The 25,237-nt window shown below is 32.4% G+C and overlaps 1 protein-coding gene across 2 annotated transcripts; it reads left to right on the top strand.

The window, feature by feature from the left end:
- Positions 1 to 1,675: 1,675 nt before the first annotated feature.
- LOC131654116 (coatomer subunit beta'-2-like) lies at positions 1,676 to 13,762 on the top strand. 2 transcript variants are annotated; one of them, XM_058924538.1, is made up of 26 exons: positions 1,676 to 1,828; positions 2,069 to 2,089; positions 2,197 to 2,258; positions 2,643 to 2,697; positions 3,369 to 3,405; positions 3,567 to 3,892; positions 3,992 to 4,123; positions 5,174 to 5,322; positions 5,708 to 5,776; positions 5,943 to 6,093; positions 6,183 to 6,248; positions 6,721 to 6,909; positions 8,268 to 8,408; positions 8,492 to 8,566; positions 8,685 to 8,861; positions 8,953 to 9,044; positions 9,132 to 9,248; positions 9,760 to 9,874; positions 10,001 to 10,072; positions 10,610 to 10,806; positions 10,896 to 10,989; positions 11,802 to 11,908; positions 12,031 to 12,160; positions 12,322 to 12,475; positions 13,079 to 13,144; positions 13,432 to 13,762. In XM_058924538.1, exons 1-25 carry the CDS (start codon positions 1,826 to 1,828, stop codon positions 13,096 to 13,098), a joined length of 2,751 nt encoding a protein of 916 aa, XP_058780521.1. In that variant the 5' UTR covers positions 1,676 to 1,825; the 3' UTR covers positions 13,099 to 13,144; positions 13,432 to 13,762. The 2 variants fall into 2 exon arrangements, 1 of the variants encoding a protein (XP_058780521.1); XR_009299225.1 differs by having other exon boundaries at positions 1,677 to 1,828; positions 12,322 to 12,551.
- Positions 13,763 to 25,237: the final 11,475 nt, after the last annotated feature.

The raw sequence follows: 25,237 nt of genomic DNA, 5'->3' as shown, positions 1-25,237 counted from the left end.
ATATGTTGTTTTAAACTTTTAACTAGTAAGTTACGCGTGCTTCCGCACGGGTAAATTTAATTAGATACGTATAAATTTAAAATAAATGATTTAGTTATAAATAAAAAATGATCATATAAATTCAATTATATTAAATAACCATATAAAAAAGAATATGTAAGATGGAGATAAAAAAAAGAAATTTTAACGTTTAAAAATAAAAATTGTCTCTCAATTAATAGTAATTATTGATTGAAATAAAATAGATACAGTGTTGGTAATGACCCGTGAAATAAAAAAATTATTTGATGCAATATAAAATATATTTAAATACAAATGTAAAGTGAACAATAATCATATAAATTTAATTGTATTAAATAATCATAAAAAAAGAGAACCGTGAGATGGAGAAAGAAAAAAAATAAAAAATAAAGATATTATCTCAAATAAAGATATTGATTGATTAAAATAAAATAAATATTGTGTTGATAGTGACCCGTGAGATAACAAAACTTTTAATTTTATTAAAATTAAAAAATAAATTATTTTTGTAGAGATAATAGATAAATAGATACAAAAATCAATGAAAGTAAAAAAGTATGGAGAAAAAATATGAGAAAAAATTTGAAATTTAAATTAAGATAGAGAAAATGTGTAATAATCGATAAAAATAGTGACCCGTGAGATAAATAAATATTTAATTTTATTAAAATTAAAAAATAGATTATTAATGTATTTTTTGATAATAAGTAAATGATGAAAAATAAAAATGAAAGTAAGAAAGTGTAGGAAAATAAAATGTGAAAGAAATTTGAAATTTTAAGTAAGTAGAAGTTGTGTGTTGGGGGAGCAAAAGTTAAATCATAAACATTGCAATTGACACTTGGCAAAAATCTTGATTTTTATTGGACAATAGAAAAGTGATAGCGTGATTTTGTTACTTACTATTTTATCTAATTTGTCGTGTAATATTTTTTAGTGGGAAGGATAATTTTGACTGTTATGTCAATTTCTTAGGCTTTATAGTAGATTGGTTTTGAATGTTTTTACTAATAACAAACCCGTGCGTTTGCACGAGTTATGGTACGAGACGTGCATTTGTTTTAGATGTATATTTTTTAATAGAAAAATATCTGGTTACCCGTAAAATTATAATAATTGAATATATAATTAATAAAAAAATTGATCAGTAGCTTCATGTCCCGTTAATAATCAATATTTTGATCAATAACTTCATATTTCCGTGTACAAATATTAATTTGAGCAATAACTTCACATCCCCGTGTACCTTAAAAAATATTTTGATCAGTAACTTCTTGTCCCGTTAATAATCAATCAGTAACTTCTTGTGCCGTTAATAATCTTATTTTTGCATCACATTTATACAATAAAATTAACTTAAGAAGCACAATTTTTTTTATATATTATTTTTTTTAAAATTCAAAATTTTAAAAAATAATTATTAAAAATGATTATAAAATCATTTACTTAAATGAGAATATTTTTATTTTGTAATACTACTTACTTAGGACCAAAGAAACCATTTTCTACTTTCCCATACGTAATCAACAGTATACATCCTATATAACATCCGTTAGATCCATAACATTCACAGATCTCCGTACAATCCATATCCCACCGAATTATAGATCCAGTGGCATTTCCGTAATCTCACACTAACTGCAATATTTTCATCCCCATTGTATTTACACTGTGATCTCCCACAATATACAAAAACATTTGTCTCGCCATTCTCTTCCTCACTGAGCTCGTCGACGAATAATTCGCGTTCTGATCTCCGACGATTGATCACGGCAGAGGCTAGTTCAATCTCCAATATTCAATCATGGTAACCTTCTATCTCGATCTGTTGTTCATTCTCAATCGATTCCGCATTCTTAACAACCTTAGATCTGATCCAATTCTGTTCGATTTTCTGATTTCAATCGTTTTTGTATCGCTAACTTCAAATGCGAGGTTATTGATTTGCTTAGCTAGCTCTTACGATTTGAATTTCTATGGGATCTAGTGTCAAACCGTGTAACTGACTCGTTTTGGTTTTTGTTTGTTGCTTGCATTGTGTTTGTAGCCTCTCAGACTCGAAATCAAGGTATGTTTGCTTTCAATTTTGATTTGTTGTTTATTTTGCTGCGTTGGATTTCGCAAAACCGAGGTTAATATGGATTAAGCTAATGTGTTTGCTTAATCTTTGATCAGCGAAAGCTTGCACAGAGGTCGGAAAGAGTGAAATGTGTGGATCTACATCCAACAGAACCATGGTAATGCTTCACCTTTTGCCGCGTTGTTTAGTTTCTGAAATTAATTTATGATGATCCCTGACTAATTTTAAAATTAGGAATATCTGTAATTTTTTTCATCATTAGATATGTCTCAATCATGGATTCCACTAGGATGGTTTATTGAGATTTAGTCACTAATAGTTTTTTAGCGGTGTTTGTTATATGATCTTGAGAGAAGTTTTTTAAAAAAAATATTGAGATTAACGATTTGGATAGAAGCATGGTCTTAGATAGAACATTATGACGAAACTTGATCTTGATCCATGTAGCCGACGCCACTTTGTCGTTGTTTGTTATATGATGCTACTATTGAAGTTTTTATTTTTATTTTAATTATTTGAATTACCTTTTTTGTTAATGCAGGATTCTGGCAAGTTTATACTCTGGAACCGTCTGTATCTGGAACTACCAATCTCAGGTATGCATGTGATTGATTGTTTCATAAACTGAGATGTTGTATGCTGTTACAACTTACAAATGAAATTCACTGAATTGAGAAATGAAACGGGGTATACCATAGATTGGCATTCAAGTCAGACACGGGTGTTTGTTGATTGATATTCAAACAAGCCACCTTTTGCACGGTGCCTAAATATAATGAGCTGCTGATTCACGATTGGAGGGACCTTTTTATTCATGGTTTCCTGCAAATTTCAAGTAGCTATATGATTGATTGAACCTACAATATGAATCCAAATACTTCTGCAGTCGTGTTGCATAAAGGGTTATTAATATTAAGCATTGCTAAAATTATTATTTTTATATTCAAAGTAGATGATAGTTGGAGTTGTTTTATCAATTCATACACATAGTTGACGCAAAATGACCAATGTCCTTTGAGTTTCCAAAGAAATTCTAGTAAACAATCTCACTTTTGATAAATTTACAGCCCGAGTCTGTGTATTGGGATCGTAAATTAGTAATGTATTTTAATATGTAGATTGATATTAAGAGATGATAGCTTGCGACTCTCCTGTTTTTTATTTTAAATTCTTTTCACAATTCTACTTTGCGAAATGAGGCATTATTATTTTCTATGGAGATTTGCTTGTGTAATCAGTCAGTTCTAATATTTTTATGCTATTTCAGACCATGGCTAAATCCTTTGAGGTTACTGAGTTACCAGGTATATGAATCTTTTTTTATCTGTCCGTTTGCATGTCTTCCTCTTGAATCCTTGAAGCATTTTGATTGAAAACACTTGATGCATTTGCTAGACGACATACTTTTACTCATATATTCTTACTCTGAGGACCACTGGGGCTTTTTTCCCACATGATTTTGCAGTTAGATCAGCCAAGTTTGTTGCACGCAAACAGTGGGTTGTTGCTGGAGCTGATGATATGTTTATTCGTGTATATAATTACAACACAATGGATAAAGTCAAAGTATTTGAAGCACATACAGATTACATTAGGTGTGTGGCAGTTCATCCCACCCTTCCTTATGTTCTGTCATCATCTGATGACATGCTCATAAAGCTTTGGGATTGGGAAAAAGGCTGGATTTGTACCCAGATATTCGAAGGACATTCTCATTATGTTATGCAAGTGACATTTAATCCTAAAGACACAAACACCTTTGCCAGTGCGTCTCTTGATCGTACTATAAAGGTATATCTGTGATCGTTGCCAGTTGTTTCCTTCTTTTAAATATTTCTATGCCCATACTCACAGTATAATGCATGTTGCACCTGTTATCTTCTTTTTCAGATTTGGAATCTTGGCTCTCCTGATCCTAATTTTACATTGGATGCTCACCAGAAAGGAGTGAATTGCGTTGATTACTTTACAGGCGGTGATAAACCTTATCTAATCACCGGTTCCGACGATCATACAGCAAAGGTTTTGCTTAAATATTTGTTTTCACTTTTTTTTTTGTTTCACATGTTTTCATCAGAAAGCAGAACTGTTGGATTACAATCAGTGGTCAAGATTAAAAAAAACTCAATTCCATGGGTCATGTGACCAATGCTACCTCCACTTAATATTCGTTCTGCCGACTTTAACACAAGGATCTTCTTCTCCTTACATATTCCGCTAGATACTTATGTAGTGAAAAAATATGCACTCACGGATGCGAAGTCTCTATTTAACTTTGTGAAAAAACTAAGCTTCCAAGTAATCTAATTGGAAAGGAAACCCAGCCGCCTTCTGCGACTAAAGTTGTAGAAGTCCATTGGCATATTAGAATAAATAAATAGTAGTCTGCAGCAAAAATACCCATCTTTTAAATCGCCATTTTTTCTTTCAAAGTTACTCAAAAAAAATTAGTGCCTTCTCAAACTAAGACTATTCCAGATTTAATAAACAGTTAAACTAATACCGAGTAACTGGTTTTGGTTCACTTCATTTGAAACAAAAATCATAGCAGTGAGGCATAACAGAACCCAGTCAAAGCCTTTCACCTATGGATATATTAAAAATCAAAAGAAGAAATGTAATTCCAAAGAAAAGGCGCACACTAAGGCTCCTGGAAACTTCAACGGCAAAAGAGGATAGCTCTGAGAATTTGGCAATCGAATAAAAAATGAAATCTGTTTACGCAAAAATAATACAAAAGGGATTTTTTTTATGATGTGAATACGGAGTAGCATGCATAAATTCACAATCCAGTTGGGGAACCAAGAAAAGCTCTTGTTCAGAGAAATTTGGAGTTGGCATGGGAAGGGGAGGATGCACAGAGGTAGCATAGGGTGGCATGGGAAGGGGAGGATACAGAGGTAGCATACAGTGGAGCCAGTTAAGATATGGTCACGAAAAGTTTTTATTTTTGTTTTTAATCTTGTGCACTGATTATGGTCTAACGGTTCTAAGTTATTATTTCTCACAATAAACAATAGCTCATGATACATTTTATGTATATCGATAACATCTGTAGAACCTATTGAGCAGGTATGGGATTATCAGACCAAAAGTTGTGTCCAGACCCTAGATGGTCACACACACAATGTTTCTGCTGTATGCTTTCATCCCGAACTTCCTATAATCATTACTGGTTCTGAGGATGGTACAGTGCGCATATGGCACTCAACAACTTATAGGTAATTTGAGATGCTCAGATTACTGAGTTATGAGCTTTATGTTTATTCTATTTCGCATTTTCCTCTTTTTTACCCTACCATTATCATCATCTGTTGCATGAAATTGAATTATTTTCCCGGAGTTGACTCTTGACTTTTTAAAATGAGGCTAACTTTATGATGTTTTGGTTGATGTGTTGCTTCTTCATGTTTCTTTTTTTGTACTAGTTTCTATTGTTACATGAAAGGTTTATTTTGGTGACCGTAATGCCTAGATTTTTGTTTAAAGTTGAGATTGCACTAAATTTGAGAATGAGCTCTACTATATATTGTCTGTCTCTTTCTGAATTCATGAATAACTAACTCACCCATTTCAATGTTTGTCGGTTTTTCAATCTGTGTGCAGGCTCGAGAATACACTGAACTATGGTCTTGAAAGAGTTTGGGCTATTGCATACTTGAAGAGTTCACGCCGGTGAGTATTTTTGTATAGAATTTCTGCATGTAATTTCTTAATCTCATATTTTAGGCACTTGAATAATTTTTACTTGGAAGTAATGTCAAAGAGTGCCTGAATAATGAAGTGTTCTCATGTTCACTCCTCCCTCATTACATTAATTATCCATGCATCTTTCATGCAGGGTTGTGATTGGATATGATGAAGGAACGATTATGGTCAAACTTGGTCGAGAAGTACCTGTAGCTAGCATGGACAACAGTGGAAAAATTATTTGGGCTAAGCATAATGAAATTCAGACAGTCAATATAAAGAGCATAGGAGCAGATTTGGAGGTATAGGCTCATTTATACCTCTTGTTATGTATGGGCAAAAAGTGTAAAGCTCTTTTTTAAGTGACACATGCATGTACTATGCATTTTAGGTTGCTGATGGAGAAAGGTTGCCTTTGGCTGTTAAGGAGCTGGGCACTTGTGATCTTTACCCACAAGTGAGTTAATATCCTCCTCAATATTATGCATCGCTCTTTTGCACGGATTCTCTATTCTTATCATTTATGCTTTCATTTTACAACCCTTGACAGATTTTAGGAAAGTGGTATATGTACATTATTTGTCAAATCAGACATTTTGCATATTTATCATGACTTTGTTATATGCAGTATATGACCTGGTTATAGATTTTATTATGTAATGTTAATCTACATTGAGATTCAGCAGTTAATTGCCGTTGCAGGAACCTCTGTATCTTGTATGACTTTGATATTTGTTAGAATAAACTACGTGAAGTACCCAAATTTGTTGGTAATTTGGAACAAAGTTTGTGTAATATGACTAATCTCCAATCTATATTCAGCGAAGCGGGTTTAAAATAATAGTTATAGCCCTTATTGCTGGTTCCAATTTTCAGCAGTATTTGTTGTTTCAAGTGTGGGTGGTTGACTGTTGAGCTAATTTATGCAGAATTTAAGGCACAATCCTAATGGAAGGTTCGTTGTTGTATGTGGAGATGGTGAGTATATTATATACACTGCCTTGGCATGGAGAAACAGGTCATTTGGTTCAGCGCTAGAGTTTGCTTGGTCCTCTGATGGAGAGTATGCTGTCAGAGAAAGTACATCAAAAATTAAAATTTTCAGCAAAAGTTTTCAGGTTTGAACCTTTGATGAACTTTGTTTATTTTTTTATGTTGTATTAGGTTTAATGTAAATGGTGATGAAAACCAATAAATTTGCCCCTATGAAGTCATGAGAAGAATAAAAGTTAGGAGGGGATGAGAGCAGTGTTATCAAATTTCCCTGCCATGGCCGCTATGGCGGATATACACGGCGGTTTTGGGCTCGCCGCAATGGTAAATATCAGCCGCTATTATGGGTTTTTCTGCCATAATTCGCAATAACGGCGCCGCAAAGCGACCGGTATGGTGGGATTTTGACTCTCCGCCATGAACCGCCATCGACAACACTGGATGAGAGGCAAAGGGAAGAAGGGGGAGTTAGGACGTAAAAATCTTGTTATTATGGCAAGGGGTGTGGGAAGGGATATCTAACACGGGGGTGCAATGATACAATAAAGAGGAGGATCCTAGTGTATTCAGTCATTGAGTAAGGAGATCCGGGCCTTTGGGTAGAGAGGAAGCAGACCCTTAAAAGTGTTGATGAATCTCTATCATTGATACAGCGGAGAGGAGGGTCCTAGTGGATTCAGTCATTGACTAAGGAAATCCGGGCCTTTGGATAAGGAGGAAGCAGTCCTCTGAAAGTGTTGATGAATCTCTATCATTGATACAGGGGAGAGGAGGATCCTAGTGGATTCAGTCATTGACTAAGGAAATCTGGGTCCTTGGGTAGGGAGGAAGCAGTCCTCTGAAAGTGTTGATGGATCTCAGTCATTCTTTTTCTATTCCTGTTCTCTTTTTAAAGTTGTATAGATCGGCTCCTGGACTGATATCCCACTCCTATAGCAATAGTGATTATATTATAGTCAGAGTTATTCTTTCAACTTACTGATCTATTTGTTGGTTCATATATGATGATACTGTTTATGACAAGGAGCTTGAAATAAAACATGTGAGCTTAGCTGTTAACTTTCTTTAAGGCAATCACTGTCAGTAGAAACAATTGACAAATATGCTCCCAAGCAAATAGCAATACATCTTCGCATTTTATTTTTCTTTATTGCCTGACTTGGTTCTAACTCTGGAAAGTGCACAAAAATATTGCATTCTGATAGTTATAGCTCTTCTAATGGAAAAAAATGCTCTTCTAATGGAAATAAAACATGTGAGCTTAGCTGTTAACTTTCTTTAAGGCAATCACTGTCAGTAGAAACAATTGACAAATATGCTCCCAAGCAAATAGCAATACATCTTTGCATTTTATTTTTCTTTATTGCCTGACTTGGTTCTAACTCTGGAAAGTGCACAAAAATTGCATTCTGATAGTTATAGCTCTTCTAATGGAAAAAAATGCTCTAGGAATGATTTAATAGGAGTTTAAATAATATTTCAGGAAAAGAAGAGTGTCCGACCAACATTTTCAGCTGAACGAATATTTGGCGGCACTTTACTGGCAATATGTTCAAATGATTTCATCTGCTTTTATGATTGGACTGAATGCAGATTGATTTACCGCATTGATGTCAATGTGAAAGTAAGTGCTTTGATTAAGTGACATCTAGTTCTACTTTTCTCTGTCTTCTTTTTCAGTGTTTGATTTTATTGTGAATGTGTCAGAACCTCTACTGGGCTGATAGTGGTGATCTAGTAACAATTGCTAGTGATACATCATTCTACATCCTGAAGTACAATGTGAGGATTCTTAAGAACCTAATCCTTTTTTATATTTTTGGCTTTGCTTTTTCTGAGTAGATATTTGATTGATCTTTACCGATGAGCACTTTAATCACTTTGATTTCCATTGGTGCAGCGTGATGTTGTTGCATCACATATAGATAGTGGAAAACCTGTAGACGAGGAAGGTGTTGAAGATGCTTTTGAGCTCCTTCATGAAATGAATGAACGTGTAAGGACCGGTATCTGGGTTGGGGATTGCTTTATCTACAACAATTCCTCTTGGAGACTTAACTACTGTGTTGGTGGAGAGGTATTAACTTGCGTTCCTTTCATGGAAAAATGCATACTTTTTATTAAAATACTGGAGCATGAAACCTATTGTTGTAACATTATGGATTTAGGTAACTACAATGTTCCATTTGGACCGCCCTATGTACTTGTTGGGATATCTTGCAAACCAAAGTCGGGTGTTTTTGATTGACAAAGAATTTAAGTAAGTGGACAGTTTGTTTCAATTAAATAAAGTATCCTGTTGCACAAATCTTAACTATTTATTCTTTTTATTGTTTATTTCTCTCAGTGTTGTGGGATACACCCTTCTTTTGAGCTTGATTGAGTACAAAACACTTGTGATGCGTGGTGATTTGGAAAGGGCCAATGAAGTTCTACCATCAATTCCTAAAGAGCATCATAACAGGTACAATTATCTTGTATTATATTATACAGTAATAATTAATTTCTTTTCATCATGCAGAAATATGATTATTATGTTGAGAAAATGCTTTTCGTTCTCAATATCTAGATTATTTTCATGTAATTAGTATATGCCATTTCCCTCTATTTTTTTGTCCATTCCAAGCTAGTGTGGTTATGATATTTCAACCTGCTGGGAAATGGAAGTTAATTTTTTGTGGCTGACCAAAAAAATCTTTTGACACTTAATATTTTATGGACAGTTATTACATTTACTCTGAACTTTGTACAGTCTTCTTGCTTGTCCGTCATATATATTTACTTGTAATGTTATATAATAGCAATGCATAATCTTGTACAAATAACTATTGCACATAGATTTTCCTGTTGCTTTGATTTAGAATTTTGTTCTGTTGGCCATCTAGTGTTTATTCAAACTTCCGAGTTTAGTTTTAGATCTGCAGTTTGGCCATATGTTATCCGCATCCTAATTGAAATCCTTGATTTTATGGTAGTGTTGCTCGATTCCTGGAATCACGGGGGATGATAGAGGATGCTCTTGAAGTAGCTACAGACCCTGACTACAGATTTGATCTAGCAATACAGCTAGGAAGATTAGAAGTTGCAAAGGTATGTTCATGTAATGACTCTAGGGAGATATTGCTTCACCAGTAAAAGTTGTTAACTTGGGTATCTATTCTTTGAGTTTGGTTTGTCTTTTATATCATAGATAATATATGTTCTCTTTCCTTGCAGGACATTGCAGTAGAGGTGCAGAGTGAATCTAAATGGAAGCAGTTGGGAGAGTTAGCTATGTCTAGTGGCAAGGTGTTTTTCTTTATATGATTTAAATCTTTAAATTTGGTAATTTATCCAACATTTTAGCTTGATTTCTTTCCTAAATGTCCATGTCCTAATATATTGAAGTGAAGTGAGTGCCTGATCAAGTGCACTGTGCCCATGATGGATATACCTTTCGGGGGCTTTTAAGATGAAAAATACTTCAAAGATTTAGTTATGGCCAAATTAAGATTTATTTTGTTGCATGTTAGAAGTTTTGGTCAGAAGCATGTTGGACTCTAAGATGTACTGCTGAACATGATCATGTGCACTGTGCACATGATGGATATAATTCTTATTGAAGATCTTGAGATGCAAAAGACAACCAAGATTTAGTTAGGGTCAAATTAAGATCTGTTTTGTTGCATTGTTAGATTCTGATTCTTGTGTATAAGTAAGATGTTAAATGTTTTATTTGTCAAAATTACTAGTAATTCTGTAAACTGGTCTGGTGATACTTAACAATGATTCTTGTTGGATATTTCTCTTGTCCAGCTGTAGCTTACTGTATTTTCCATTTTGCAGTTACAAATGGCTGAGGAATGTTTGAATCATGCAATGGATTTGAGTGGGTTGTTACTGCTATATTCTTCTTTCGGAGATGCTGAAGGAATTTCAAGACTTGCAACACAGGCTAAGGAGCAAGGGAAGAACAATGTTGCTTTCCTTTGCTTATTTATGTTGGGTAAACTTGAAGACTGCCTTCAACTATTGGTAGAAAGGTAATTTTCTAGAATTCTGATATTACTGGAAGGGTGGGGGGATTGGTCAGACTGCAATTATATATATAGCTGAATTGTGCTTTTTGCAGCAATCGAATTCCAGAGGCAGCTTTAATGGCTCGATCTTATCTCCCAAGTAAGGTCCCAGAGATAGTGGCAATTTGGAGAAAGGATCTCAATAAGGTAATGTCTGGTTCAGATGCATGGTAATGGTATTTGCTTATGATGAGACTTCCTGATTTTTGTGAGTGCATGCTATTGTGGGAATCCAACTCCTTTATCATGTCATCTTTTTTTATGTAAAAGTTTCAAGTTTTTTTAATACATTCCCAGGCTTATTAGGTGGAAAATATGTATTTCAATGTTTGTTACTATGTTGTGAATTTTTTTTCTTGTGTATAAAATATTTCTAGGAAAGAAACGACTTTGACATTCCCATGATTTAATTCTCAAGGGAGGGTTGGTAAAAAAAGATAGGGTTGGTAAAAAGAGATTCACATGAGCTCAGATTGAAATATATGTGTAACTTCCTCTATACCTCACTCTTACAAATTAATTCCTGGGAATGTTAAATATGTTAGCAGAACACTATTAAAAAAATAAAACCCAAGAATAAGATTCCCAGCATTATACTCCAAAGAGAATTATTCCTGAGAACAAATTAACAAACATAACTTAAAACAACACCCCTTTACAGTTCCAAAAAATCTCATGCCTCCGGTTGAAAATTCAGGAATAGATACAAGCTTTATTATATTTGGTTTCAATATTTAATTATAAAATAGACAAGTACACATTTTATTATATTTGGTTCCATCATTTTATCATAAAATAAATTGTTGTCAAGACCTGAGATCCTCTGCAGTTTTTTTTTTAAAATAATCCTGACCAGATATTGTGGCTAGGAACCTCTATCCTTATTCAATTGCTTTTTTTGGTTAGTCTTATCACGTTGCTAAATGGTTGTAGATTAACTAGAGTATATTTGAGTGCAGGTTAATCCAAAAGCGGCTGAATCATTGGCTGATCCTGAGGAATATCCAAATCTGTTTGAAGACTGGCAAGTTGCACTTGCTGTTGAGTCTAAAGCTGCAGAAACATTGTCAGTGTGGAAAACACCTTTTTTCTTCCATGTATCTTGCAGCTTTGACAGTTTGTATTTGTGTTGTGTATGCTGAACATCTCTATGTAATGTTTACTTACAATAATTTTGATCTTTCTTAGGAATGTTTACCCTCCAGCAGACCAGTACATCAACCATGCTGATAAACCACATGTTACCCTTGTTGAAGCTTTCAGAAACATGCAGATTGAAGAGGAGGAGCCTCTTGAGAATGGAGACTCTAATCATGAGGTATACTAAATATAGGGAAACATCACAAAAATAGGTTGCAAGAAATTCTAATTGACAACATAATATTGTATTTTATTTTTATGCTGCACAGATCATAGCCACAGTAAGTTGTTTGTCTGTGGTATTTAACTGTTAGTTTATTTTGATGTCCTATGTTGCAGTTGACTGAACAAAATGAGGAGCACTTTACGGAAGAACACTACACTGAGGAACAAAATGGAGAGGAAGGAAGCCAAGAAGAGGCAGTTGTAGTGGATGCCGAATCAACAGATGGTGCAGTACTTGTAAACGGCAGCGAGGCTGACGAAGAGTGGGGTACGAATAATGAAGGAGCCCCGTCAGCCTAAAAGCAATTGGTTGGGGTGGTGTGAAAATCAAAATTTTGTCTCTGGTGATTAATTGATTCTGAAGTGCCATTTCTAACTCCCATTTGACCACTACCTGTTTTTGCTTTAACTACTAATACCAACTGAGTCCTAACAATTCTAATTGCTTTCAATTTTGTATATTGGATGTTTACTGCTATTAGGCTTTATGTTTGCGAATGAGGAAGGAAATTTTCAAACAGTGTCCACTGTCGATAATGACTAATTGACTAAATCTCATAACTCTGTTTTCTCCATGAATTTAGACTATTTGGGCTTGGGAATTTGTCCAGTTTTATTAATCGTTGCACCACCCAACTCTATTTTATTAACATCAAATCTTGGATACATTTAATACAAAAGGTTTCTTGTAACTTCTTTAGATACAATGGTTGTAGATATTGGGCTTTTTTGAATGCACATTTGAAAAAAATTGTTTTGTACCTTTACCAAATTGTTGACTCCAATTATGAACGCCTCCTCAATAAACATGTTTCCTTTTAGTTTTGATTTTATTAGTTATTAGTCCTAAAGTATTCTTCTTTGTTGACAGTGCTTGCACCACATCACTAGGTCCCATCAAGACAGTCGGTTCCAGCTTCTGGGATATTTATATGAGGTTTGGCTAATCTTTCCATATTGCATTTGAAAATCAATCGTCAAATTATTTGGACAATTTTGCTAATAAAATGCAAATTGAGGTCATTAGTATATGTGTAACCAAATAAGTTTTTTTTAGTATCATGTGTTTTTATTATCTTATGCAGATGAACTATTTGATAGTGTTAATTAATTGTTTATTAATTGAAGACTAGGTCTGTGTTGGTGTTCATCTGCATATCTGCATTGCATGTTTTTGGATGGGTTGCAAAATGGTTTAATTTTCTTTTGATATATCAAATGCAGGTTTCCTCAACAAGCCATTAATGGATTCTGCGGACTGGTTGTTTCTGTTTCCTGGTGTTGTGGTTTTGTAGTGCTCTGAGTTTTGTCATTTTACCCGCGGTATAACAGTATATCCTTAGGGTCGGTTACAATTTACTAGAGTTTACAGCACATTCTTTTGGGGCTATTACCTCAATATATTCGTGCCTTTGTGAATGTAGAAAAGTTGAACTAGAGATGGGTGCCTGTTTAAATTTTAGATAGTTTTTTTTCTTGGCCATGTTTTCTAAATATATATTTTATTGGATTGTAAACTTGGATGGTTGATAAAGAAAATAATTATCCTTCTCCAGGGTTGCTTCTGTTGACAAGACGTTGTTCCATGTTCTTCATCTTTTTGCTGTTTTGGCAATTGGTGTGTTTATAGTATGAATAATATTCCATTATGTGCTATATAATGAAAATCATAACCCTGGAGATTAGATTCATAGTCAGCTGGGAAAATACCTAAAACTTTGAGGATTTTAAATTCACAGCAAGCTTAGGGGATATAAGCATGTGGAGATATCTAATTTCCTTTTTCGGTGTAAATGCACATTTGGTTACTTATTTTTTGATGGTTTTATCCTTTTACTTTTTCTATTTTAAAATTCGGCTTTAGTCCATCTCTTTCACAATTCTTGAAATTTTTGAACGCATCTACTTTTGCACATATGAATTTTTTATAATTGATATGTGGCACTTACAGGACAACCATGGTGTCAACAATGCAAAAGTTGACATGTTAATTAGTTAAAGTAAAAAATAATTTTATAATAATAATTAATAAAAAAATAATGTTTTCTAATTCACCTTTATCTAGGCATGGGAAAAAAAAAATCTCCCGACTGGACTCTACCACTACGGTCCCGAATCTAACGAGAAAAAAATGATTTAATTGGGAGTGAGTGTAACAAAAAACCAGTTTTTAATTATATGGGACAGGAGACGTTAGTAATCGCCCCACATCCACCTTGGCATTGTCTGGGGCCTATTAAATTTATTTTTTTATTTTTTAAAATGATTTTACTATACATTTATTTTTCTTAATGTTAAGATAATAAATGTATTAGAATTATTATTTTAGGGAATACATTTTTCTTGATGAACTTAGTAGTTATTTTTCTTGACAGTATCTTGTTTCTTATATAATGACAGTCTATTTTTATTTTTATGTGTTTGGTCAATTTATGGAAAATAAGATTAGATGTAATGTGAAGTGCTGCTTGATTGTTACATATGAGTTTTGTGGCCTGAAGGTCTCCTAACCTAAGCTCTGAGAGCAAATTTTTAAGTCATGCAAGCTCCTTTGAAGGTGTTGCCATAACACTTAGCACTTGAAAATGCAACTGTATTTTGCTTCTTTCTTCTCCATGAGATCATATTTCCTAGCCGACAGTGATCCCGCCTAGTCAGCAGTTGAATAACAATTGATTTTAGCATCACCATTATATTCATATAATAGTCCTCTTCCTATCATCACCCTTATTTAAGAATTCGAATAACTGCATCCCAATGACTATAACAATGTACGTTCAAAAATTGACTCGCAATGTAATATCTGATCTGGTGACTATAAAATGATTAAGTCTACCCATAAGACGTCGATATCTTCCCGAGTCTTTTAATGGCTCCCCCTGACTCGAAATAAGCTTAACATTGGGATCTATAGGAGTATCAATAGGATGACAATCAAGCATACCATTTTCACCGAGGATGTTTAATGTATACATGCGTTGTTTGATTGTAATGCTTGATGAGGATTGAGAAACTTCAGTGCCTAAGAAGTATCTGAGTGGACACAAGTCTTTTGTCTAAATTATTTTTGAAGATATGAGTTTTGAGATGCTGGATACCCTCTGTATCATTTCTAGGGATAACAATGTCATCAATATAGACCACAAGAAAGATGCGCCGACCAGTGGAGGAAAGAAGGGAGAAAATAGAGTGATCTGCTTTACATCTAGTCATACCAAACTGTATCAAGACAAAGCATAAGTGACCAAACCAAGCACATGGAGACTATTTCAGCCTATAAAGAGAGCGACGAAGCCAACAAACAACTCTAGAGCTGCTACGAACAATAAAATCTGGAGGCTGATCCATATAAACTTTCTCCTCTAATTCTCCGTGAAAAAAAGCATTTTTAATGTACAATTGATGAAGTGGCCAATGTTGAATGACAACCATTGCAAGAAAGAGGCGAACTGAACTAATCTTGGCCATCGGAGAAAAAGTGTCACCATATTCAAGACCAAATATGTAAGTACAAGCCTATACTCACCAAGGAGTTTTCGATTCATGGCAAACATCATAAGTGAACAAACAACAAAAGCACAAGTGAATGACTCAAGGAAAATCAAGCATTGGCTATCCAAGACAATGTAGGTCGACCTACCCTGTGTCAAGGTCAACCTATAAAGCTCAAATTACTCAATATATGGTCTTGCATCAACTAGGCCAACCCAGTGCATCATTTGGTCGACTCAAATTAAGGCAAACAAAGAAGATTCAAACATGCCACTGTTAGGTCGACTCACTCACCTTCCTAGGTCGACCTAAACTGAAGAGATTTACACATGTCACTGTTAGGTCGACCTACCCACATTCCTAGGTCGACCTAAACTGAAGAAAAGTCCCAAGAACGTATTTCAACTGACTTTAGGTCGACCTAACTGGCAACAACTGACTTTAGGTCGACCTAAACCTTCAACAGGTCAACCTAACTGGCAACAATTACAACTTGATTAAATATGCTTCTGTTAGGTCGACCTAATCAATAAAGTAGGTCAACCTATCTTCTCAAAAACTGCCAAATTGAATGTTTGCTCTGCATCAACATACCATCTCCCATATATATTGTTTGCTGTCAATTATTGAGAATCAACACCAACAACTGAAAGAGACACAAAGGCTTCTCATCTTCGATCTTCTTCTCAACTCCAACACAACTACACACAATCATTTTTGTGTTGAGGGTTTGCGATCAAGATCGATAACGTCCATGGAACGGAATTGAAGATTCCTAGTGGGTGAAGATTTGTGAGGTTTTTGGTGAATAAAATCTGCGGGTTTTGTCCTCCAAGATTGGTGAATTTTGGGGGTTTTTATCAAGAGGTTTCATCAAGGATCCACCTGAGTGTGAAGATTGAAGAACAAGGGTTCAAGCAATTCAAGACACTGCAGAAAAGGGATCAAAGTGAGGCTCTTGGAAGACCTTGATCTGGCTCAATATTAAGGGGGAAGAAGATTCAAAGGATCAACATAATTGGTTTATCGTTTATCGCTTTGTTATCTTATTTGTATAAACTGTTTTCAATAATAACGAAAGACATCCCAATTCCCGTTTGGAATTGGGGGCAGATGTAGTCGTAGCGAGGACGATCGACGAATTGCCTGAACAAATATCGTGTTGTTATCGCTTTTATCTTTTCGTTTACATTTCGCTTTATTCTGGTTATAATTGCAAATTGATCAAAGGTTCAAGTGTTAAACTTGTGTGTTAAAACCTAACACAAACATCACAAGTCACCATACATTGAATCATAATCAATTTGGTTATTATCACCAAGTGTTTGATAGATTGCTTCAACTATTATCAAGTCATTGCAAACAAGTTAATCAAGCGAGTAGTTTAATCGATTTACATTAGTGTAACTATTTGATTCTCTAAGCGATCTATTCATCAATAATCCTTAACTATTTTGTGGTTTTATCACATATCCGATTCTTTCAATAGAGGTTCGGAATAGACGCAAGTTGATCCCGATACACTTTCGCCTAAGTTTGAAATAATTCCGAAAAATTCTGAGGCATCTATTCACCCCCCCTCTAGATCCTCAAGCCTAGCGTCTAACAAAATATTTGTGTGTATCCTTTGTCTATAAAATGGGCTTTGAAACGATCGATTTGACCATCTGGTCCAACTTTCACTATATAAACCCATTGACACCCCACTATAGTTTTGTCTAGAGGTAAAGTACAATGTCCCAAGTGTTATTTTAATGCAATACACCCATTTCTTCCACCATTGTCTGACGCCAATTGGGATCTATCATAACTTCACCTTTAGACTTAGGAATATACACACAATTCAAAGCAGAAACACAAGAGACATATGAAATAGAGAGACAATCATAACTTAAAACACAAGCATATTTAGGATTAAGATGATGAGAACAAATACCTTTTCGTAATGTTATTGGAACGTCAAGTTCAGGTGATGCAACTAGAAAAGCAGTTGGAGCAGAAGATCCTGCTGGTGGATCAATATCGTCTCTTACCTCCGATGGACGGGGTGCCCATCCTTGGTAGATTTGCAATGGAGGTGTAGGGACTGTAATGAGTGTGAGGACGATTGAAGGGATATCTTGAACATCTGAAGTATAATTTATGTCAGGTGACACAGAGGCAAAGAAGAATGTGGAAGTTTCAAAGAATATGACATTGGAGGAAACAATATATCGTTGAAGTTGGAGACAAAAACAATGATAAACGTTTTGTATACGTGAGTGGACTAGGAAAATACATTTGAGAGATTTGGTAGAAAGTTTGTCGTTACCTGAACTGAGGTCATGAAGAAAGCATGTGCAACCAAATATGTAAAAACGAACGAGCTAAAGATCATAATGTGGATTCAAGATAGAGTATGTAATCTGATCTTGAACGACCGATGAAGGAATTTAGTTGATAAGGTGACAGGCTTTGAGGATAACATCACCCTAAAAACGAGAATGGACAATGTGGTGAAGTAAAAGAGTTTGTGTGGTTTCAACTAAATGACGATTCTTCCGTTCAGTGACATTGTTTTGTTGTGGTGTGTGAGCACACGATGATTGATGAATAATCTACTGTGATGTTAAAAAATATTGAAACTAGGATGACATATATTCATGAGCATTATCAGTGCGTAAAACTTTAATGGAAGTGTCAAACTGGTTTTTGATTTTGACATAAAATTCTTGGAATATATGAAAAACATCAGAACGATTTTTCATCAGAAATACCCAAGTACATCGTGAGAAATCATCGATGAAAGTTACAAAATAATTATATCCTAAAGTTGACTTGACACAACTAGGACCCCAAATATGAGAGTGAACTAAAGAGAAAGGTGATGCAACACTTTTATTTACTCGTTGACAATAGGTGTGACACATATGTTTGCCTAATTGACACGACTGACACTCAAATTCCGAAAGCTTAAAAAAATTAGGAACTAAAAGACACAATTTATTAAGGATGTGGTGAACTAAAAGTTGATGTGTAAGATCATGAGAAGCAATAGAAGCACATGCCATTGGTGGAGATAAATGATATAATCCTCTGAACTCTATCCTTGCTCCAATCGTCCGTCATGTACGCCGATCCTGGATAGAAACAAAATTATCATTAAAAAGGACTAAAAAAAATCAAGAGTACGAGTGAACTTGTTAACAAATATTAGATTAAAAGGACAACCATAAATATAAAGGACAAAGTCTAAAGACAAGTTTGGAAGTTGACGTGCCTGACCAAGGCTTTGAACTTTGATTTTAGAGCCATCTTCCACAGTGATAGAAGGAAAATAATCAGAATAAGATAAGTAAGATAGAAGAGATTTATTACCAGTCATATGATCAGAGGTACCAGAGTCAAGAAACCAAGGACCAAGAGATGATGTAAAGACAAAATATACATGATTACCATACTGAGCAACAACGACAAATGATGATGGTTGATGGGTTGATTTGAAATGAAGGAACTAATTATAATTAGTGGAAATAATATTAACATCTTTTGTGATAGTAGATTGACCAACAAAAGCAACTAGTGGTTGTCGTTGTTGTTCTCTTACCTTTGTATGATATTCAACTTCGATGTGACCGTAATTATTGCAATAGTTACAATGAATACCATGGCGTTGACCACCGAGTACTCTGTTTCGTCTACCACGACCATGGTAGTGAAAAGCAAGAGTAGATGATTCAGTGGGAGATGTAGTACATTACAGTTCAAAAACATGAGGCGTAGCCAAGTGCAACAGTTGTTCACTAACTGCTTCATAGTTAGGAACAATGGATCTTGATAAAATCTGGTTATGGACGAAATCGAGTTATGGCCAGTGGTAGCCCGACAAGTGCCATGATCATGAAAAACTTACTGTGTTGTTCAACATAAGTTGTTGCATTTTTTGTAAAGGGCATTGGGATTATAAAATTTTCCTTCAACGCATCAAGCTTACTCATATAGGCTTGCATTTCCTTATTCTCCAATTTCAAAGAGTTGAGTTTGAGGATGAGACTGTAAAGACAATGGATATCGTTGGAGAAGACTTTCTTTGTCTTCTCCCAAACCTAATAGCAAGTGGTAAAGACTTGGTACTGTGCTTAGAGATTAGTTGTTATGAAAAACCATAATACAGTGCATACAGAGGCACCTGCTAGTTTCCACTTATCGCGTTTGGCAACAGGAATATCATCTGATTATGTGGTTAGGTGATCTTCAAGTCCTTGACCTTGAAACCATTATCTTGACAACACCAACCCATATGTCCTAGTTGGATGTCTTGTTGGTTTCTCGCACGGGATAAGCGGAACTTTGGTAAACATGAAGGAATCAGTGTCTCCCACTTGAGCTGATGGATGGAAAAGAAAATTTTATTACAAATCTGGAATGAGGGCAGGAAGGTGACACAGGGGATGGAAATAATGACAAAACCAGTTGTCGGACGTACTGTTACGCGCGACAGGAGGGGTGGGGCATGAGACCCACGTGTGACAAGATAGGCGACACGTGATGGCGCGTGTGAAGGCGATCTTTTGGGGGACTGGCCAATGTGGAGGAGGCGGTATATGTATCTTGCTGGAAGGTCATCGGGATCGGCGACGCTATTGGCGGCAGTGTCGATTGTGGCTGGAAAAACGTATTTTTTTAGCGGATAACAATGAGTCAACCAACTCTAGATACTTATGTTGTAATTGTATTTCTATGTGTCAAATATGATCATACATGCTCTATATTTATATGCAAATTGGTTGTTCATAATAGAAAATAACATAATTACAATTAAGGCTAATTAAATCCTAATCAATACTAATTGATTACTTGTGATTAACATATTCTTAACTTTTCCAAGAGCCTTATGTCATACCATCTTTAATAATGATGATATCTTGTAATTTGGTGACCAAGTAAGAATTTAGGTCCTCAGACATATGAATCCTCGAATGACTAGTCTCAGCTTCGCACATTTATATTCTTAGGTGTAATTTTGCTTCAATAAAAATTCTTAACGAAAGAATATTTGATTGAACCTACTGACTTAAAATGTTAGTATTTTTTTTTTTTGACAGGTTAAAATGTTAGTACTTAAAACACATAAATATATATGATATAATTCATTGATTAAAAAGTTTGTTATGTTTAAAACACTTGAATCATGTTTCAACATTATCATCTGTTACATCATTACAATCTAGTCCTCCATCATCCAATCTAGCATTATAATATATTCTTCAATTATCCAACATTACAATATATTCACTCATTTACCGCATTAGTGGTTTCAATTTCAATATCTACCCCAACTTGAATTTTTCCAAATCAATGAGCCCTTTCTCACCATTAACCTTATTCAGCTACGATCAAATAAACTTTTCATGAACGGAAAATCTATTTCAAGTAATAAACTATTTCATGAAAGAAAAAAATGCATGCAAAATAGGAAGATGCAGGGATGTTACACGAGCAATGGAGAGGAATTGGAAATAACAAGTGTTAGCTTACATGCAGAAATGGTAGCTTAATTGAAACACACCTAACCTAATTTACATAATCACAAATGTCACTACCATAAGTACAAGTGTTAAGGTACTTAGTAACAAGTGTTAATGCTTAGTAACAAATGTCAAGCTACATAGTAACAATTGTTAATAATTAATGACAAGTTACATAGTGTCTAATTAATGACAAGTGCTAATGGTGAAATAAAGTTTGTTTGAATACCATTGACCTCTAATAAACCCAATACCCAATCCATATACGAAAGTCTGATTAGGTTGGGTAGTGGGTTGCCCAAATAATTTTTTCTATTTTATTAATATTAAATGACTAAATGACGAGTCATCATATTTATCCATAAAAATATTCAATATCTATAATATAAGAAAATTAGTGGTTCTGGTTTTTACAAAACTACCCATCCTTACTTTTTATACACCTATTAAAATTGTTGGTTTTTTTGTCTATCTACACAATTGACCATTATAATCTTAATATTTTATTCAACTATATTATAACTTACTTTAATCATTCTTTCTCTCTCTTCACCTTTTTAGTTTTCTACCCTTATCTCTCTATACTTCACTTATTTTTTATAAGAAAAATGATATTTATATCCAAAAATTTAATTCAAAAATGGTATACGGGAAAAAATCTATTATTGATTTAAATACTTTTATATACGAAAATTTACTATTGATCCATACATTTTTGCAAATGATACCTAAACATAAATAATATTTAAATACGGAAAAAATCTATTATTGATCTAAATATTTTCATATACAAAAAATGATATTTATGATCCAAATTTTTTATCCAAAAATGATATACGGAAAAAAAATTTATTATTGATCTAAATATTTTTATATACAAAAATTTACTATTGAAATAGATATTTTTGTAAACGTTACCTAAACATAAATAATATTTGTATACGGGAAAAAAAATCTATAATTGATATAAATATTTTTCTATATAAAAAATGGTATTTTTGATCCAAAAAATTTAATTCAAAAAGGTATACGGGAAAGAAATCTATTATTTATCTAAATATTTTTATATACGGAAATTTACTATTGATCCAAATATTTTTGTAAATGATACTTAAACATAAATAATATTCGTATACGGGAAATAATCTTTTATTGATCTAAATATTTTTCTATATGAAAAATGGTATTTATGATCCAAAAAATTTAATTAAAAAATGGTATACGGGAAAAAAATATATTATTGATTTAAATATTTTTATATACAAAATTTACTATTGATCCAGATATTTTTATAAATGATACCTAAACATAAATAATATTTAAATACGGGAAAAATCTATTATTGATCTAAATATTTTTATATACGAAAAATAGTATTTATCATCCTAATTTATTCAAAAATAGTATACGGGAAAAAATCTATTATTGATCTAAATATTTTTATATACGAAAATTTACTATTGATCTAGATATTTTTGCAAATGTTTCCTAAACATAAATAATATTTGTATACGGGAAAAATTCTATAATTGATCTAAATATTTTTCTATAAAAAAAATGGTATTTATGATCCAAAAAATTTAATTATAAAATGGTATACGAGAAAAATATCTATTATTGATCTAAATATTTTTATACACGAAAATTTAGTATTAATCCAAATATTTTTGTAAACGATACATAAACATAAATAATATTTGTATACGGAAAAAAAATCTTTTATTGATCTAAATATTTTTCTATATGAAAAATGCTATTTATGATCCAAAAATTTCAATTCAAAAATGGTATACGGAAAAAAATCTATTATTAATTTAAATATTTTTATATACGAAAATTTACTATTGATTTAAATATTTTTGTAAATGATACCTAAACATAAATAATATTTAAATACTGGAAAAATATATTGTTGATCTAAATATTTTTATATATGAAAAATGATATTTATGATCCAAAAAATTTTGATTCAAAAATTGTATACGGGTAAAAATCTATTATTGATCTAAATATTTTTTATACAAAAATTTACTATTCATTCAAATATTTTTATAAATGAAACCTAAACAAAAATAATATTTGTATACGGAAAAATTTATTATTGATATAAATATTTTTATATACGAAAAATGGTATTTATGATTTAAAAAATTTAATTAAAAAATGGTATACGGGAAAAAATGTATTATTGATTTAAATATTTTTATATACAAAGTTTACTATTGATCCAAATATTTTTATAAATGATACCTAAACATAAATAATATTTAAATACGGGAAAAATCTATTATTGATCTAAATATTTTTATATACGAAAAATAGTATTTATGATCCTAATTTATTCAAAAATGGTATACGGGAAAAAATCTATTATTGATCTAAATATTTTTATATACGAAAATTTACTATTTATCTAGATATTTTTGTAAACGTTTCCTAAACATAAATAATGTTTGTATACGGAAAAAATTCTATAATTGATCTAAATATTTTTCTATATAAAAAATGGTATTTATGATCCAAAAAAATTTAATAAAAAAATGGTATACGAAAAAAAAAACTATTATCTAAATATTTTTATACACGAAAATTTATTATTATTCCAAATATTTTTGTAAACGATACATAAACATAAATAATATTTGTATACGGAAAAAAATCTTTTATTGATCTAAATATTTTTCTATATGAAAAATGGTATTTATGATCCAAAAAATTTAATTCAAAAATGGTATACGGAAAAAAATCTATTATTAATTTAAATATTTTTATATACGAAAATTTACTATTGATTTAAATATTTTTGTAAATGATACCTAAACATAAATAATATTTAAATACGGGAAAAATCTATTGTTGGTCTAAATATTTTTATATATGAAAAGTGATATTTATGATCCAAAAAATTTTGATTCAAAAATTGTAGAGGGGAAAAATCTATTATTGATCTAAATATTTTTTATACAAAAATTTACTATTCATTCAAATATTTTTATAAATGAAATCTAAACAAAAATAATATTTGTATACGGACAAAATTTATTATTGATATAAATATTTTTATATACGAAAAATGGTTTTTATGATCCAAAAATTTTTTATATACGAAAAAATCTACTATTAATCTAAATATTTTGATATACAAAAATTTACTATTGATTCAAATATTTTTGTAGATGATATCTAAACATAAATAATATTTGATTACGAGAAAAAATGTATTTTTGTTACATATTTTTATATAACAAAGATGATATTTATGATCCAAGAATGATATAAGGGAAAGAATTTATTATTGATCTAAATATTTTTTCTTTTTAAATGTTCTATTTAAAATAAATGTATTATGTAAACAAATGCGCGTATCAGAGCAGAACCCGTGCGTATGCACGGGTTTATTACTAGTTTTTATCTTAAAAAAATAAGATAATCCATTTTTACTATTTCTTAGCACATCAACTAGTAAAAATTATCATAAAATACTAGCAACAAACTAAACTTACATGACATAAAATTGTATTAACAACAAAATAACCAAAAAGTGAAATATCAAAATTAGTTAAAATCATAGTTCACTAAAATAGTAAATGTTGAAGAGAATAAAATTGCAGCAATTAAGTTATTATTCATCAAAATTGTAAAAATACATGGTTGATTAGTGGGTCAATGAGTTTTTTGCATTTGGATTTGGTTTTACCCCTAATCCAAATTTTTTAATGGATTTTTTAATTTTTAAACTCATATTCACCCAATTACCTGACCTAACCCACTTTTATGGATTTTTGTGGGTAGGTTTGACCGAATTTTGTGGGTTGATCCAACCCATGTACACCCCTACTTAAATGGATGTTACATGTGTAAAAAAACTATTGAATTAGATTCTAAGTAATCTATACTCTAAAAAGAGCGTGTAAATTTGTTTATGATAAATGATAATTTTGACTCAAGATGAATCTGCCAATAATGGACTCATAGTTGTTTATTTCTCCAAAATTGTCGCTCTTAAGGTGGGACTCTCATAAGTTATTACT

The sequence above is a fragment of the Vicia villosa genome, linkage group LG2 (assembly GCF_029867415.1).
Source record: "Vicia villosa cultivar HV-30 ecotype Madison, WI linkage group LG2, Vvil1.0, whole genome shotgun sequence".
In the NCBI taxonomy this organism is placed as follows: domain Eukaryota; kingdom Viridiplantae; phylum Streptophyta; class Magnoliopsida; order Fabales; family Fabaceae; genus Vicia; species Vicia villosa.
Note: the sequence above shows the minus strand (reverse complement) of the source record. Positions and strands in the feature narration are given on the sequence as shown.

Bases quoted from the DNA above. Each gene is read 5' to 3' on its own strand.
- LOC131654116 (XM_058924538.1), top strand. The intron at 3,893-3,991 runs GTATATCTGTGA...CTTCTTTTTCAG, and splicing joins CTCTTGATCGTACTATAAAG to ATTTGGAATCTTGGCTCTCC. The intron at 10,807-10,895 runs GTAATTTTCTAG...TGCTTTTTGCAG, and splicing joins CTTCAACTATTGGTAGAAAG to CAATCGAATTCCAGAGGCAG.